This window comes from Garra rufa, unplaced genomic scaffold (genome assembly GCF_049309525.1).
Source record: "Garra rufa unplaced genomic scaffold, GarRuf1.0 hap1_unplaced_010, whole genome shotgun sequence".
In the NCBI taxonomy this organism is placed as follows: Eukaryota; Metazoa; Chordata; class Actinopteri; order Cypriniformes; family Cyprinidae; genus Garra; species Garra rufa.
In genome coordinates, this window is record NW_027394285.1 from 269,217 (window position 1) to 283,979 (window position 14,763).

Consider the following 14,763-nt stretch of genomic DNA (forward strand, 5'->3'; position numbering starts at 1 on the left):
CATTTATAATGTTATAAAAACTTTATATTTCCAAAAAAACGCTGTTTGTTTCACAAAAATAGTTGGCAGCACAACTGTGTTCAACATTGATAATAATAAAATTCTTTCTTGAGCAAATCAGCATTTTAGAATGATTTCTGAAAGATCATTAGACACTGAATACGAGGGCTGCTGCTTTGCTTAAAGGAACACCATCCCCACTGTCAAACATGGTGGCAGGAACCTAATGTTTTGGGGGTGTTTTTCAGCCGGTGGACCAGGGAACCTAATCACAGTAAACAGCACCATGAAAAAGGAGCAATACATCAAAATTCTCAACAACAACATCAGGCAGCCTGCAGAGAAACTTGGCCTTGGGCACCAGTGGACATTTCAGCATGACAACAACCCAAAACACACACCAAATGTAGTGAAGAAATGGTTAGCAGACAAAAACATTCATGTTTTCCAGTGGCCCAGCCAGAGTCCTGATTTAAATCCAATTGAGAATCTATGGAGGGAGCTAAAGATCAGGGTGATGGCAAGGAGACCCTCCAACCTGAAAGAGTTGGAGCTCATCGCTAAAGATGAATGGGCAAAAATACCAGTGGAGACATGCAAAAAGCTGGTCAGCAATTATAGGAAGCATTTGATTGCTGTATAGCCAATAAAGGCTTTTCTATTGATTATTAAGAAGGGTATGAATAATTTTGGACATGTCACTTTTTGTTCAAATGTAAATAAAAGCTGAGAAATACTTTTTTCCACAATGATGCCTCTTGTACCTCGTCTTATTATCTTTTGGGAGAAGCCTGTGTCATTTCCAGTCAAAAAAAAAAATTTGCTTATTGAATAAAAGTAACTTTAAATCAGAATTTGCCAGGGGTATGAATAATTTTGGGTTGACTGAATGTACTTTAGAATTTAACATCTGGGAAATATTTTGTGGCATGGCAAAGTTACTTTTAAACTTTTAAGCAACACAGCGTTTTTATATTATACAAAATTTGAAACTAAAATGTGCTGAAATTAAAGGCTCACCTAACAGCGCAATTTCCCTTTATGAAAGTCTTTAAATGGCATGAGTCTGCTGAATGGGGTGAAATAGGATTTTGTGATTTCTGTCTGAGGTTACAGAAGCTGCATGTTTCTAATTAGCCTCCTGAAACCTCTCCAGAAGCGGGATTTCTCTCTTTCGATCCCGTTTTTGAGGTATTACATTTAAATTTCCTCACATCTGCCTCCTTCTGCAACGTCATGTCTTCATTCCCCTCCATCTAGTTCTCATGCACTCATTGCAGTCTTGCCCTGATGAGTTATTTAAGCAGTAATAATGCCACTCTTATCTCACTGAGATGCTATCTGTGGACTTTGAAGCCTGGCTGATGTAATCTGTTGCCCTCTGCACATCTCTTTATTAAACCTGTGCTAGAATGTCGAGTTTGACAAGGCCCTATCCACTAATATAATCCTATAATAGACTGGTGAGACATGCTGTCTACTGTCAATGTTGTTCAGAGAGCCTGGGGTGATCTTCACCTCGTCCTATGTGCTAGTTCACCTCCAAAAAATGAAAATTCTGTCACTAATTACTCACCCTCATGTCGTTCCAAACCCGTAAGACTTTTGTTTATCTTTGGAAAACAAATTAAGATATTTCTGATGAAATCCGAGAGCTTTCTGACCCTGCATAGACATCAACGCAACTGACATGTTCAAGGCCCAGAAACAAGAGAGGACTTCAGTAAAATAGTCCATGTGACTCCAGTGATTCAACCTTAATTTTATGAAGTTGCGACTTTTTGCGCACAAAGAAAACTAAAATAATGAGTTTATTCAACAATTTCGTTTCTTCCATGTCTTTCTTTAATACATGTTCACGAAAGTACCACATTTTATGGGTTTATAATAACATGAGGGTGAGTAAATAATGACAGGGATGCAAGGGATGGAGTTATTTGCCCTGGGATCCATTAAAAAAGGTGGGAACTGCACAGGTTTTGTGAATGTACAAACCTATTTGGCAGGTACTTCACACAGACATCTCTTTATTCGAGGATGAAAAGCAGAAACGTGAAAAGAAAGCGGTTGTAGATCAGAGAAATGTGACTTTCATTGGGACTAGAGGGAGTTATCCAGTCATTGAAGAGAAAAATAAAGAGGGAGGGTTTTAGAATGAGTGTTAGAAAGAAATAAAGACAAAGAGGAGGGTATCAACGCGGGTTCCACTTCGCTATACATTAGTGAATGACTAATGAGAAAGAACGATGAATATTCATGAGTTTGGCCTTCATTAGAGAGACTTTGATGGTATGGTAAAGGGTTGTTCGTCTTTGTAAACGTATGAGAGCATGAGTGAGTGTTTTGGAGTAAGATTGGGGTTCACCAAGTAAACATTAAAACTTCACATACAAATGCAAAGATGTTTGTGTTTGCATTGCAGAATTACAGAAAACCCAGTCTTTTGAGCACTACACTTTGTCTGAGAAGGAAATGGACTATAGGATTCTTTTCATGGATGAGGATCAGGACCGTATGTACGTGGGATGCAAGGACCATGTACTCTCGATGGACATCAACAACATCAGCCAGACCACACTGAAGGTGAGAAAGCAGTCAAAACCTCTCTATATCGACATGAAATGTAGCACAACAGTTCTGCTGCTGTAGAAACCACATTTTTCCCCTTCTCATTTGACTAATAGGCGAGTTGCAGTTTGGTTAAACAGTGGTGGCTTTTGAGGAGAACACAACTGGCAAAAATTATAGAATTTGTCTTTCCTCTTCCAGCTAAGGCTGGCAAAGCTTCAGAGATTCATTGCATTCCAGTGCATTGTGCTGGTCTATGTTGCCTGTCTATCCTGCAGGGATTAAGCCCAATCACAAGTTTACCAGTAAAAAGCCTCACCCTCCTAAATTGGAGTACAATACAGCATGGTCTGTGTCTACTTTAACAGTTTGTGATTGCTAAATAACTACTAGGCTTTAAAGTGGATATTTATTGTAACTTCTTTGACATGAACAACAAAGGAAGACTGAATGTCCAGGCTGTTAAGTGCTTATAATGAACCATGACTGGGGCTATTGATGAAGATGAAAAAATGTAATTAAAAAACGCACGAGAGGACAAGATAATGCAGAGACTCTAAATGGGGAGTTGCTTCAACACTGCAACTTGAATTGCTTGCAATTTTGATCAATTTAATAGATCCTTGCTAAATAGTAATATGGACCATTCTACAGATTTGGTGCAAACTGCTGTCCCACAACCAAAAACACATTTTAAAAGCATAAAAGGGTTAGTCCACCCCAAAATGTTTTCATTAATCACTTAGTCCCATGTCGTTCCAAACCCATAAAAGCTTTGTGCGTCTTCAGAACACAATTTAAGATATTTGGGATGAAAAATGAGAGCTTTTAGGGCTGTCCCATTGACTGACAAGTAAATAACACTGTCAAGGCCCAGAAAAGTATGAAAGACATCGTCAAAATAACCATAATTTTATGAATCTACGACAATACGTGTACGCGTATATGTCATCATTGTTTCGGTAGTGACAAAAGGGAACAAATAATCCTTTATTTGGCAGAAAAACAAAATTTTGGCACTTTTGTGCAATTTTTTTGTATTTTAGTATGTTTTAGAAGTGTTTTATGTGGGTTAAAATTCTGTAATACGATGTGGTCACTACCAAACTATTATTGTCAATACTGAAACATGGTCTATTTTGTCAAAAAAATAAGTATATTGAATTATCAACTGAGATGTTATGCTACAGTTTTTTTAATGTATATTCAAACCAACAAATTTCAAATCAGTATGATCGATTTTGTCTTTTACAAAGATTAAAAATACAACAAATCTCATAAATCACAATTGAAATATTGTTAAAATGGTAATTGTCATTGATTTACCTCTGAAAACTTTTTTCATAAAATAGAAATAATATATATTTACAAGAAAGATGTAAGCAATATCTTAATAGGTCAATATAGCCTTTCTTATTAAATTATACATTACTGTGTTTCAGTAGTGACAAATTTGGTGAGAGGACAAATTCCAAAACTTTCTAAAAATACAATATGAGAATTAACTTTTTAAATCTCTAAATTCTGTAGAATGGCCCATATACATATATAAATGGCTTTTTACATTCACACTTGTTTAGTAGTACCATCATACATGCATACAGAAAATCTGTCAAATGTCTAATGTTCTTTTGCATTTTTTTTGCAATTTTCTCATTGCTCTTCTCTTATTTTTCTCCTCAGATCTTCTGGCCGGCATCCACTAGCAAGGTCGAGGAGTGTCAGATGGCTGGCAAAGACCCCACAGTAAGAACATTGACACTTTTAGACTCCTGGCATGTTATGGTTGGCCTGATCTTTTATGCCTCTTATTCACTTTGAAAGCAGCAGCATTCTTGATTCGACTCGTATTTGTCTGTTGCTTGGTGAAGTGATCATCCAGTGGGCTGTTTTCACATGCATTATTCTCCCTACAATCGCAGCAATTAATTAAACTTGTCCCAAATCGATCAAAAGAGCACCAAGCATGAGTTGATTTTAAATCAGTGTTTAGTCCTCGAATTGTAACCGTCATGGCTGGATCAGGAACAGATGGACGAGTTTATTCAAAATAAAGTTGTATTATTCCAATTTCTAACAGTCATGGCTGGATCAGAAACAGATGGGTCTTGCCCCAGTGCCCATGAGCAAAAGCTGGGTCTAGATGTTGTCTGCAGCGCAGTGGGAGGTCACACCTTCTCTTTGTCATCAACTACATGTGTTAAAACAAAGGCTCACTTAAAAACTCCCACATATCATGTTTTCAGACCATTTTAAGTCTTATTTTGATGTAACAAAGTGGTTATATCCAAATGTCTGACTTGTTTACTTAGTTTTTTACATTAGTCTTCCCATTATTGCCATTATATTGTTCATTCAGACTGATTTGCGATCGAGCACGAACACAAGAGGCGAAATTTATCGCATGAACCAATCACAGGCGAATATAACCAGTCATATCCAATCATATTGCCTCCTCTCACGTGTCTTTCCAGGGATCTACGCTTACTTTTCCTTTTAGGAGCACTTGTGCTTACTAAATTAGGAGCACAGTCAAAATTTTAGGAGCACCTTCTAATCGATAATCAAAAAATCTGATCAAAAATTAGCCTTCCCATTATGAAGTGATATTTGATTTCCTTAAAAGTGATTTACAGGAAGATTTTTTGGCATTTTTCTAACTTAGAAAAGTAAATTAAAAAGTTAGAAAAGTTTTTAAATTAAAACAACAGAATAAGAATAAGTAGAATAAGTTACCAATCAAATGAAAATAAGTATTAACAAAATTATTTTGTACTACAGAGGTGTCACAGAATAACACAAAAGTGGCTTGTAGGTGTATTTTCATGTCTAATGAGGCTCAGAAGTGGCATGAGTGCAATCAAAATTAATAAATTCATCTTGAGATTAATGTTTTAAATATAACATTTTGAATACCGCAATATTAAATGATTTAAACAACGGAAAAGATACTTTAAAAATAAAACTATATCTGCCAGCAGGTGGCGGCAAGACACTGATTTAATTACTGAATCATATCATTCATTTGATTCTTTCGAATGGCTGATTCATTCAGGAATAAAGCAAGTGGCTGTCTTTATGAAAGGGAAATTGAATCATTGACTCACTAGATTCGTTTAAAAATGCACATTCATTCATAAATGTGCAGCGGCTCAGTTGCGACTTGTTTCAGACAATTTTTGACGACGAAATAGAGCAAAATCAGGCAATAGTGTTATAATCAGACAATATAAGTTACTTAATATTAACTTCTTGTTTAAGAACTGTATTAAATCAATATCTATATCAATATGTTTACAAACTCCCTTAAAAATCATTAAAAGCTGTCACTTATCTTAATATCCGAAGTGTTACTCGTCGTAATTGCATTTTTACTAGTAACAATTCAATTAGAGAGCTCTATAATTAAATTTTTACTAGTAACAATGCCAAATAGAGAGCTGTCTAATTAAATTCTTACTAGTAACAATTATACTTAGAGAGCTTTCTAATTCAATTATTACTAGTAACAATTCCAATTAGAGAGCTCTACAAATTAATTTTTACTAGTCATATGTCTCCATTGACTTCCGTTCATTTTTAATTACAGAGCTCTACAACTGAATTATTACTAATAAGAATTACAATTAGAGAGCTCTCTAAATCAATTTTTACTAGTAATAATTTCAATTACAGAGCTCTGTAATTTAGTTTTTACTGCACTGTAAAAAGTTTTCACCAGTTTCAACTGTAAAATTAAGTTAAATCAACTTAAGTCATTTTAACTCACAAGTTAAATCAACTTACTTTGTTGTAATAAATTAAAATGACTTAAAATTTTAAGTTAAATCAACTTAAGTCATTTTAACTCACAAGTTAAATCAACTTACTTTGTTGTAATAAATTAAAATGACTTAAAATTTTAAGTTAAATCAGCTTAAAACTAAAAGGCAGCTACTGGACTTAGGTTTTTAAGTTGAATCTGGTGAATTTTTTTTTACAGTGTTCCGATTAGAGAGCTTTTTAATCTAATTATTACTAGAAAAATGCAATTACAGAGCTCTACAATTCCATTTTTACTAGTAAAAAACTACATTAAAGATATGTTTAATTTCAGAGCTCTGTAACTGAATTAAAGAGCTCTCTAATTCAGTTCTTACTAGTAACAATTGAATCAGAGAGCTGTCTAAACGGAACTGTTATTAGTAAAAATTGATTTAGAGAGCTCTCTAATTGTAATTGTTACTAGTAAGAATTGAATTAGAGAGCTCTTTAATTGAAATTGTTACTAGTAAGAATTTAATTAGAGAGCTCTCTAATTGTCATTGTTACTATATATTATATATAATATTTTAGGCTAAAATGGCTTGCCATATTCATTGCAATCTCACAAAGTCCATTATAATCAATGAAGCTCTCTATACTGCACAATGAATCTCTTATTTACACTCTCTCTACACTTCGTTTATGAAAGGATTCGTGAGATATGTGTGTGACACATTACTCAATGTTGCAAAAACACGTAGAACACTGCTTTCCCCCATTCATTCTCAATTACCCCCCAACAAACCCACTGTACGCTTTAGGAGGTCTGTTAAAACTCAATTGGCTCAGAGGAGGCAAGAGAGACATGGACTCCCGCTGTAACTTCACCTTTATTTATTTCTTTTTTTGCTGAATTCCAAGGTGAAAATGCCACAGAAATGTCTTTGGAAGTTTTCATAAAAATCACCCAGCCCTAAATTGTAGTGCTACAGTGGTCTAATAACTTTACCAGTGGGGGTACAAAGCCACATGTCACATAGTGATATATGCAGCTTTTGCAGAGTTCGCAGATCAGCCTTCCCGCACTGCTTCTGACAAATATTTGTGTTTGAGCTTTACAGTCTGTTTCCTCCCTCTGTGTGTGCCTGTGTTTAAACCATAGGGTTTATGTCACAGATTTCCTCTGACGTTTTATTTGCATCTATGAATCTGTAGCACAGCCCCTTGTCAGGTTGTTAGGTTTCCTCCTCTCACAGGGATATACCCCATCCTTCTCCCCCCTGACAGGACCAACAGCCATCGGAGCGGCAGCGCGTGACCTCACATCATCCGAATCCATCTGCATCATTTGGGAAACACTGAGGCGTTTCTTTAACAGAGCTGTAAATGATATTAAGACGTGTTTATGGAGCTCTTTCTTGTTAATTCTAGCTGATCTGTACGTGAACCATAAGCTGTCAAGACATCTCTTTGCCTTTACGGAAGAAAAAGGTTATATACCATAAATCAGAAGTGAATACAAGCCAGAAGAGGATAATGTTAATATGTGCAAAAAAAAAAAAATATTAATGACAAACACATGAAAGTGGAGATGGGAGGAGAGGATGGTCGGGTGTGTGCTATTGGAAGTGCTGTTATTTTTCTGGAGTTGCTCTTGAAGGACCCGTGTGTGCACATGCTAACCGAGAGCTCATGCAGCTGCTGTTTTGACACACTTCGCCAAGTTCCTAACTGCTCCCCTGGCGCTTCTTTTCTTTCTCTACTCATCCCTCTCTCACTCTTTCTTTGGGCTGGATCATGTGCAGTTGGTTTGGCATGACTTTAGTTTGGGATTCCTGTATTCTAAGACAGGCCTTGAATTCCTGACCTATATAAACTTCTACTTCCTCAATTACAGGTTTGGATCAAAATGAAATGTTTTCATTTTAATTGGCATTGTCAGTTTTCAAAACAAAAGAACTGAGCGTATCGTCTTGGTAATAGAATTATAGCACTAAATGGCTTAAAATGACCTCAAAAGAGATTTTAGTAAAATCTTTAGGAACAATAACAATGATCTCTATCTTTTATGTTCTCCTCAGCATGGATGTGGAAACTTCTTACGAGTGATCCAGCCTTATAACAGGACGCATCTATTCATCTGCGGCAGTGGAGCCTACAGTCCAGTGTGTGCATATGTTAACCGTGGCAGGCGTCCGGAGGTCAGTTTACACTCACTAATGAAAAGCAGACAAATCATCTGATTTAATTCAGTTTTACCTAAATTGTACTACATTTGCTTTAGATTTCTAAAATGTTGGTTTGGGAAACAGACAGTAGGCATATAGTCTACTAATTTCCTGGTAAAAAGAAGTGTTTATGTAATCTAAAATTTAACATCCTTTAAAAAGCACATGTCAGTTTAGACCAGCAAGGAAATGAGGGTAGTTAGAGGTTAAAAGACAGAAAGAAAACCAAAAAAGAGACCAGGATGAGACAAGACAAGATTAGATCAACTGAGAAAAAAAAAAAAAAAATTTAAATTAAATGAGATGAGGCTAGATGTGGCAATCGAGAGAGGAGAACAAATAAAGCAACAGATGCCCACATTGACAAACGCTTGTGCGAGATGGTTATGAGTACAAACATGTTTTCATTGATCATAACTTCTGGAGAAAATTAGCGCAGGCACTTAACAAAAATGAAACTTTTGAGAGCACATATGTTGACCGCCTGTGTTCATGCAAACTACCAACTAGAGTATATTTTGAGCTGTGCATTTTACTGTATGCTTACACTACCATACACATACAAATCAAGGTACTCTTTAAGTTTAAGATGAATGTAATGAGATTAAGCAAGAGAAGATAGAAGAGCAGATGACAAAATAAACTAGAAAAGACGAGTCGAAACAAGAAAAAACGAGAACCAGATGAGACGAGAGAAGACACAGTTGTGAATACACAGTTGAAGGTTAAAACAAGAAATGAGACAAGATGAGATTAAAATGAAAACAGAAGAGAAGAACAAAAAGCAATAGGAAGAGAGAAGCTGAGACAAATTGAGGGAAGATGAAACAAAACAAGACACAAGATGAGGATAGGCGAGATGAGACAAATAAAAAATGAGAACCAGGTGGGATAAGATGAGAGGAGGCAAGACGTGACATTAGATGGGAGTACATACAAAAATAAAAGGAGAATGAGACTAAATTAGATGAGATCAGACAAAAGAATGAACAGAATGAGAAGATGTGAGACAAGAAGATAAGCAATAAAAAGTGAAGAGACAAAAAGCAGCAAGATGAAAAGAAACAAGGCAAGGCAAGAGATGAGATAAGGACAGGCGATTAGATGAGACAAGAAAAAATGAGGGCCAGATGGGATAAGATGAGAGCTGACAAGCTGTCACACGAGATGGGAATACATAAAGTTTAAAAGAGAAGAAATTAGATGAGATGAGAGAAGTAAAGATTAAACAAAATGAGAAGAGTTACAAGATAAGATTAGGCAATGAATGAGAATCGAGAGGAGATGAGGTGAGGTTAGATAAGAAAAGACTAGACAAAAACGAGACAAAACTAAATGAGATGAGACGAGACAAGACAAAAGTAGATGAGATGTAGATGAGATGAGATAAATGAGATGAAATGAGACAATACTACATGAGATGAGACAAGACAAAACTACAATAGACGAGATGAGACAAGACAAAATTACGAGATGAGACCAGACAAAATAAGATGAGATGAGACAAGACAAAACTACATGAGATGAGATGAGATGGGATAAGACAAAATTACATGAGATGAGACGAGGCAAGACAAAACTACATTAGACGAGATGAGACAAGACAAAACTACAAGATGAGACCAGACAAAATAAGATGAGATGAGACAAGACAAAACAAACATGAGATGAGATGAGATGAGATAAGACAAAACTACATGAGATGAGACGAGGCAAGACAAAACTACATGAGACAAGACAAAACTACATGAGACGAGACTAGACAAACTAAATGAAATGAGAAGAGAAAAGACAATACAACATGAGATGAGATGAGGCAAGACAAAACTACATGAACGAGACAAGACAAAACTACATGAGATGAGATGAGAAGAGACAAGACAAAACTACAAGAGATGAGACAAGGCAAGACAAAACTACATGAGACAAGACAAAACTACATGAGACGAGACTAGACAAACTAAATGAGATGAGAAGAGAAAAGACAAAACTACATGAGATGAGATGAGAAGAGACAAAACTACATGAACGAGACAAGACAAAACTACATGAGATGAGATGAGAAGAGACAAGACAAAACTACAAGAGATGAGACAAGGCAAGACAAAACTACATGAGACAAGACAAAACTACATGAGACGAGACTAGACAAACTAAATGAGATGAGAATAGAAAAGACAAAACTACATGAGATGAGATAACAAGACAAAACTACATGAACGAGACAAGACAAAACTACATGAGATGAGATGAGAAGAGACAAGACAAAACTACATGAGATGAGACAAGGTAAGACAAAACTGCATGAGATGAGAAGAGACAAGATAAAAAACTACATGAGATGAGACAAGGCAAGACAAAACTACATGAGATGAGATGAGAAGAGACAAGACAAAACTACATGAGATGAGACAAGGCAAGACAAAACTACATGAGATGAGATGAGAAGAGACAAGACAAAACTACATGAGATGAGACAAGGCAAGACAAAACTACATGAGATGAGATGAGAAGAGACAAGACAAAACTACATGAGATGAGACAAGGTAAGACAAAACTGCATGAGATGAGAAGAGACAAGATAAAAAACTACATGAGATGAGACAAGGCAAGACAAAACTACATGAGATGAGATGAGAAGAGACAAGACAAAACTACATGAGATGAGATGAGAAGAGACAAGACAAAACTACATGAGATGAGACAAGGCAAAAAAAACTACATGAGATGAGACAAGGCAAAACAAAACTACATGAGACAAGACTAGACAAACTAAATGAGATGAGAATAGAAAAGACAAAACTACATGAGTTGAGATGAGGCAAGACAAAACTACATGAACGAGACAAGACAAAACTGCATGAGATGAGACAAGGCAAGACAAAACTACATGAGACGAGACAAAACTACATTAGACGAGATGAGACAAGACAAAACTACAAGATGAGACCAGACAAAATAAGATGAGATGAGACAAGACAAAACTACATGAGATGAGATGAGAAGAGAAGAGAAAAGGCAAAACTACATGAGATGAGACGAGGCAAGACAAAACTACATGAACGAGACAAGACAGAACTACATGAGATGAGACAAGGCAAGACAAAACTACATGAGACGAGACAAAACTACATTAGACGAGATGAGACAAGACAAAAATACAAGATGAGACCAGACAAAATAAGATGAGATGAGACAAGACAAAACTACATGAGATGAGATGAGATGAGATGAGAAGAGAAAAGACAAAACTACATGAGATGAGACGAGGCAAGACAAAACTACATGAACGAGACAAAACAAAACTACATGAGATGAGACGAGGCAAGATAAAACTACATGAACGAGACAAGACAAAACTACATGAGATGAGACAAGGCAAGACAAAACTACATGAGACGAGACAAAACTACATGAAACGAGACAAGACAAAACTATAAAATGAGACAAGATGAGACAAATCTAAATGAGATGAGACCAAAAAACGAGATAAGACGAGACAAAATTAGATGAGATGAGACAAGACAAAACGAAATGAGATTAGACTAAACAAAACTACATGAGATAAGATGAGAGGAGACAAGTCACAACATGAGTCATAAATGCATAGAGTATTTAAAGGTTTAAGAAGATGTGACAAGATGAGAAAAGACTAAATGAAATGAGAAGAGATGAGACAAGATACGATTAAACAAAATTAAACGAGGAAACCAAAAGTGATAAGAATAGACCAGTTGAGACAAGATGAGGCAACCAGAAACACAATAAGACAAGAGATGAGTTGAGGCAACAAGAGACAAAGATCAGATGGGACTGAATGAGACAATACTAAAAATGAGTAGAGACGAAAAAAAGACAAGGTGAGATAAGATGCGGCAAAAATTAGTTTAGAAAAAAGATTGGGAAATAAGAAGAGACCAGATGAGATGAGATGAGAATCCTTAGTTAAAAGAAAAGTGATGAGACCATGAGATAAGAGGGAATGAAATTATACAAAAATAGTAGAAGAGCGAAGACACCAGATGAGATGAGATGAGATGAGATGAGATGAGATGAAACGAGAATCCCTAGAGGTAGAACAAAAAAAGATTGTAAAGAAGAGACGAGGCGAGACCAGATGAGACTAGAAGCAGTCCTGCTAGCCAAGTTCAAAAGCTTGTTTTCTATCATTCTTTTTTGTTTAAAAAGCATTTTCTCTTGGCTAGACACCAGCTGGACTATTACAGAATAAGAAAACTCTGCAATAGGGTGACCTGTAACCTTTAAAAGTGTGCGGAGTAGCTTTGTGACATAACAATGACTGGGCCACCCTCACGTGACTCACATCTTTGCCTAAAGTTGCGTGTGATGTAAAGACCCAATACATTAGTTAATGAATACACGAGTCCCCGTGACAAATTAGAAGCTCTACCACCAGCAGTTCTACACCCTGACGGAGGCTCTGTAAGTCTCTGGTTTCTCTCACTTAACATAACTGGCCAACATCATGACACCAAAGGAGAGGATAGACTGGCCTGGCAGTCAGAAACCTGGAAGCCTCTGGGCAAGTCTGTCCAACCAATCAGAAGAAAGCCAGAACCACTACACTAATGAGTGCTAGGAAACTCCTCAGAAATCTTTTTATATAGACTGGCTGTGAAACATTTCAGATCAAACTGAAAGTTGAGAATAGATTTGATGATGGTAAATAGGATGAAATGATAACCAGATTTCATTATTTGATCACAAAGGTCAAATTTGCAACTTATTCTAGGCAAGAACGTCCCACTTAAACAGGGAAAGACCAACATATAAGGACTAAGCACTGTCTGTTTTGTTTTTGTGTGCTATTTAGGAACGGGTTTATTTAAAATAGTTGATACCACAGTATTAGATTGAGTTAAATGAGATTTTTTATTTATTTTTTGGTGTCATTGGCAGGAGCAAGTCTTCCAAATCTCTTCCCGAGCAGAATCAGGAAAAGGGAGATGCTCATTTAACCCACAAGTCAACACCGTCTCAGTCATGTTCAGTAAGTGCTGCCGTCTTTTGTGTCTTTTTCCACAGGTGCCGTTTTGTCTCGGACACGTACGCTAAAACACTTTCTCTATGATCTCTTTGTTCATGACCCCATAGTGTCATAAAAACACCCACATTTTGTGGCTGTCTGCCCCCTTCCGATATAACAACTTTGGGTCACTCAGTGCCGCCCCATTAATCCTTTGATCTGTAATTGGCTAGTTGGTGTTGGGTTGCTGTTGACACAGCCAATGGGCTAAATTACACACACATTCATGCTTTCACACACCAGAGAGCCATTACAACTGCAACATAAACCAACCAGTGTTATTTTAGTATAATTTAAACACTATTATAGTTTTTATTAATATTTTAAATTAGATATTTTTACATATTTTACATTTTTAGCTTTAGTTTTAGTAATGTTGTTGTGTTTTTGTCATTATTATTATTATTTTTTTTTTTAATGTCTATACAGTTTTTATGCATTTTTATTTCATTTTTAGGTTTGGGCTTTAAGAAAATCAAGTTAAACTGAATTAAATATATACAGTTGAGGTCAAAAGTTAATATACACCTTGCAAAATGTATTTATTTTACCAAAATAAGAGTGATCATACAAAATGCATGTTATTTTTTATTTAGTACTGACCTGAATACGATATTTACATATGTGACCCTGGACCACAAAACCAGTCATAAGGTTAAATTTGACAAAACTGAGATTTATACATCATATGAAAGCTCAATAAATAAGCTTTCTATTGATGTATGGTTTGTTAGGATAGGACAATATTTGGCCGAGATACATCTATTTGAAATCAGGAATCTGAGGATGCAAAAAAATCAAAATACTGAGAAAATCACCTTTAAATTTGTCCAAATTAAGTTCTTAACAATGCATATTACTAATCAAAAATTACATTTTGATATGTTTACAGTAGGACTTTTACAAAAAATCTTCATGGAACATGAACTTTACTTAATTTCTTAATGATTTTTGGCATAAAAGAAAAATCTAAAATTTTGACCCATGCAATGTATTTTTGGCTATTGCTACAAATATACCCCAGCGACTTAAGACTGGTTTTGTGGTCCAGGGTCACATATAGTCAAGTCTTGTTTGTCCTGAAAAGTTAAACTGCCCGCTGTTCTTCAGAAAAGTCCTTCAGGTCCCGCACATTCTGTGGTTTTTCAGCATTTTTGTGTATTTGAACCCTTTCCA

General features: G+C 35.9%; 1 protein-coding gene across 1 annotated transcript in view; it reads left to right on the forward strand.

Moving 5' to 3' along the window:
- The first annotated feature begins 2,457 nt into the window (after window positions 1-2,457).
- The window catches only part of LOC141314571 (semaphorin-3C-like), a 40,416-nt gene continuing 28,110 nt past the window's right edge, over window positions 2,458-14,763 (forward strand). The window contains exons 1-4 of the mRNA XM_073832660.1: window positions 2,458-2,583; window positions 4,252-4,314; window positions 8,394-8,513; window positions 13,461-13,551. Of these exons, the coding sequence (XP_073688761.1) occupies window positions 2,473-2,583; window positions 4,252-4,314; window positions 8,394-8,513; window positions 13,461-13,551 (385 nt within the window). The 5' untranslated portion in view covers window positions 2,458-2,472. The remainder of the gene's footprint in view (window positions 2,584-4,251; window positions 4,315-8,393; window positions 8,514-13,460; window positions 13,552-14,763) is intronic.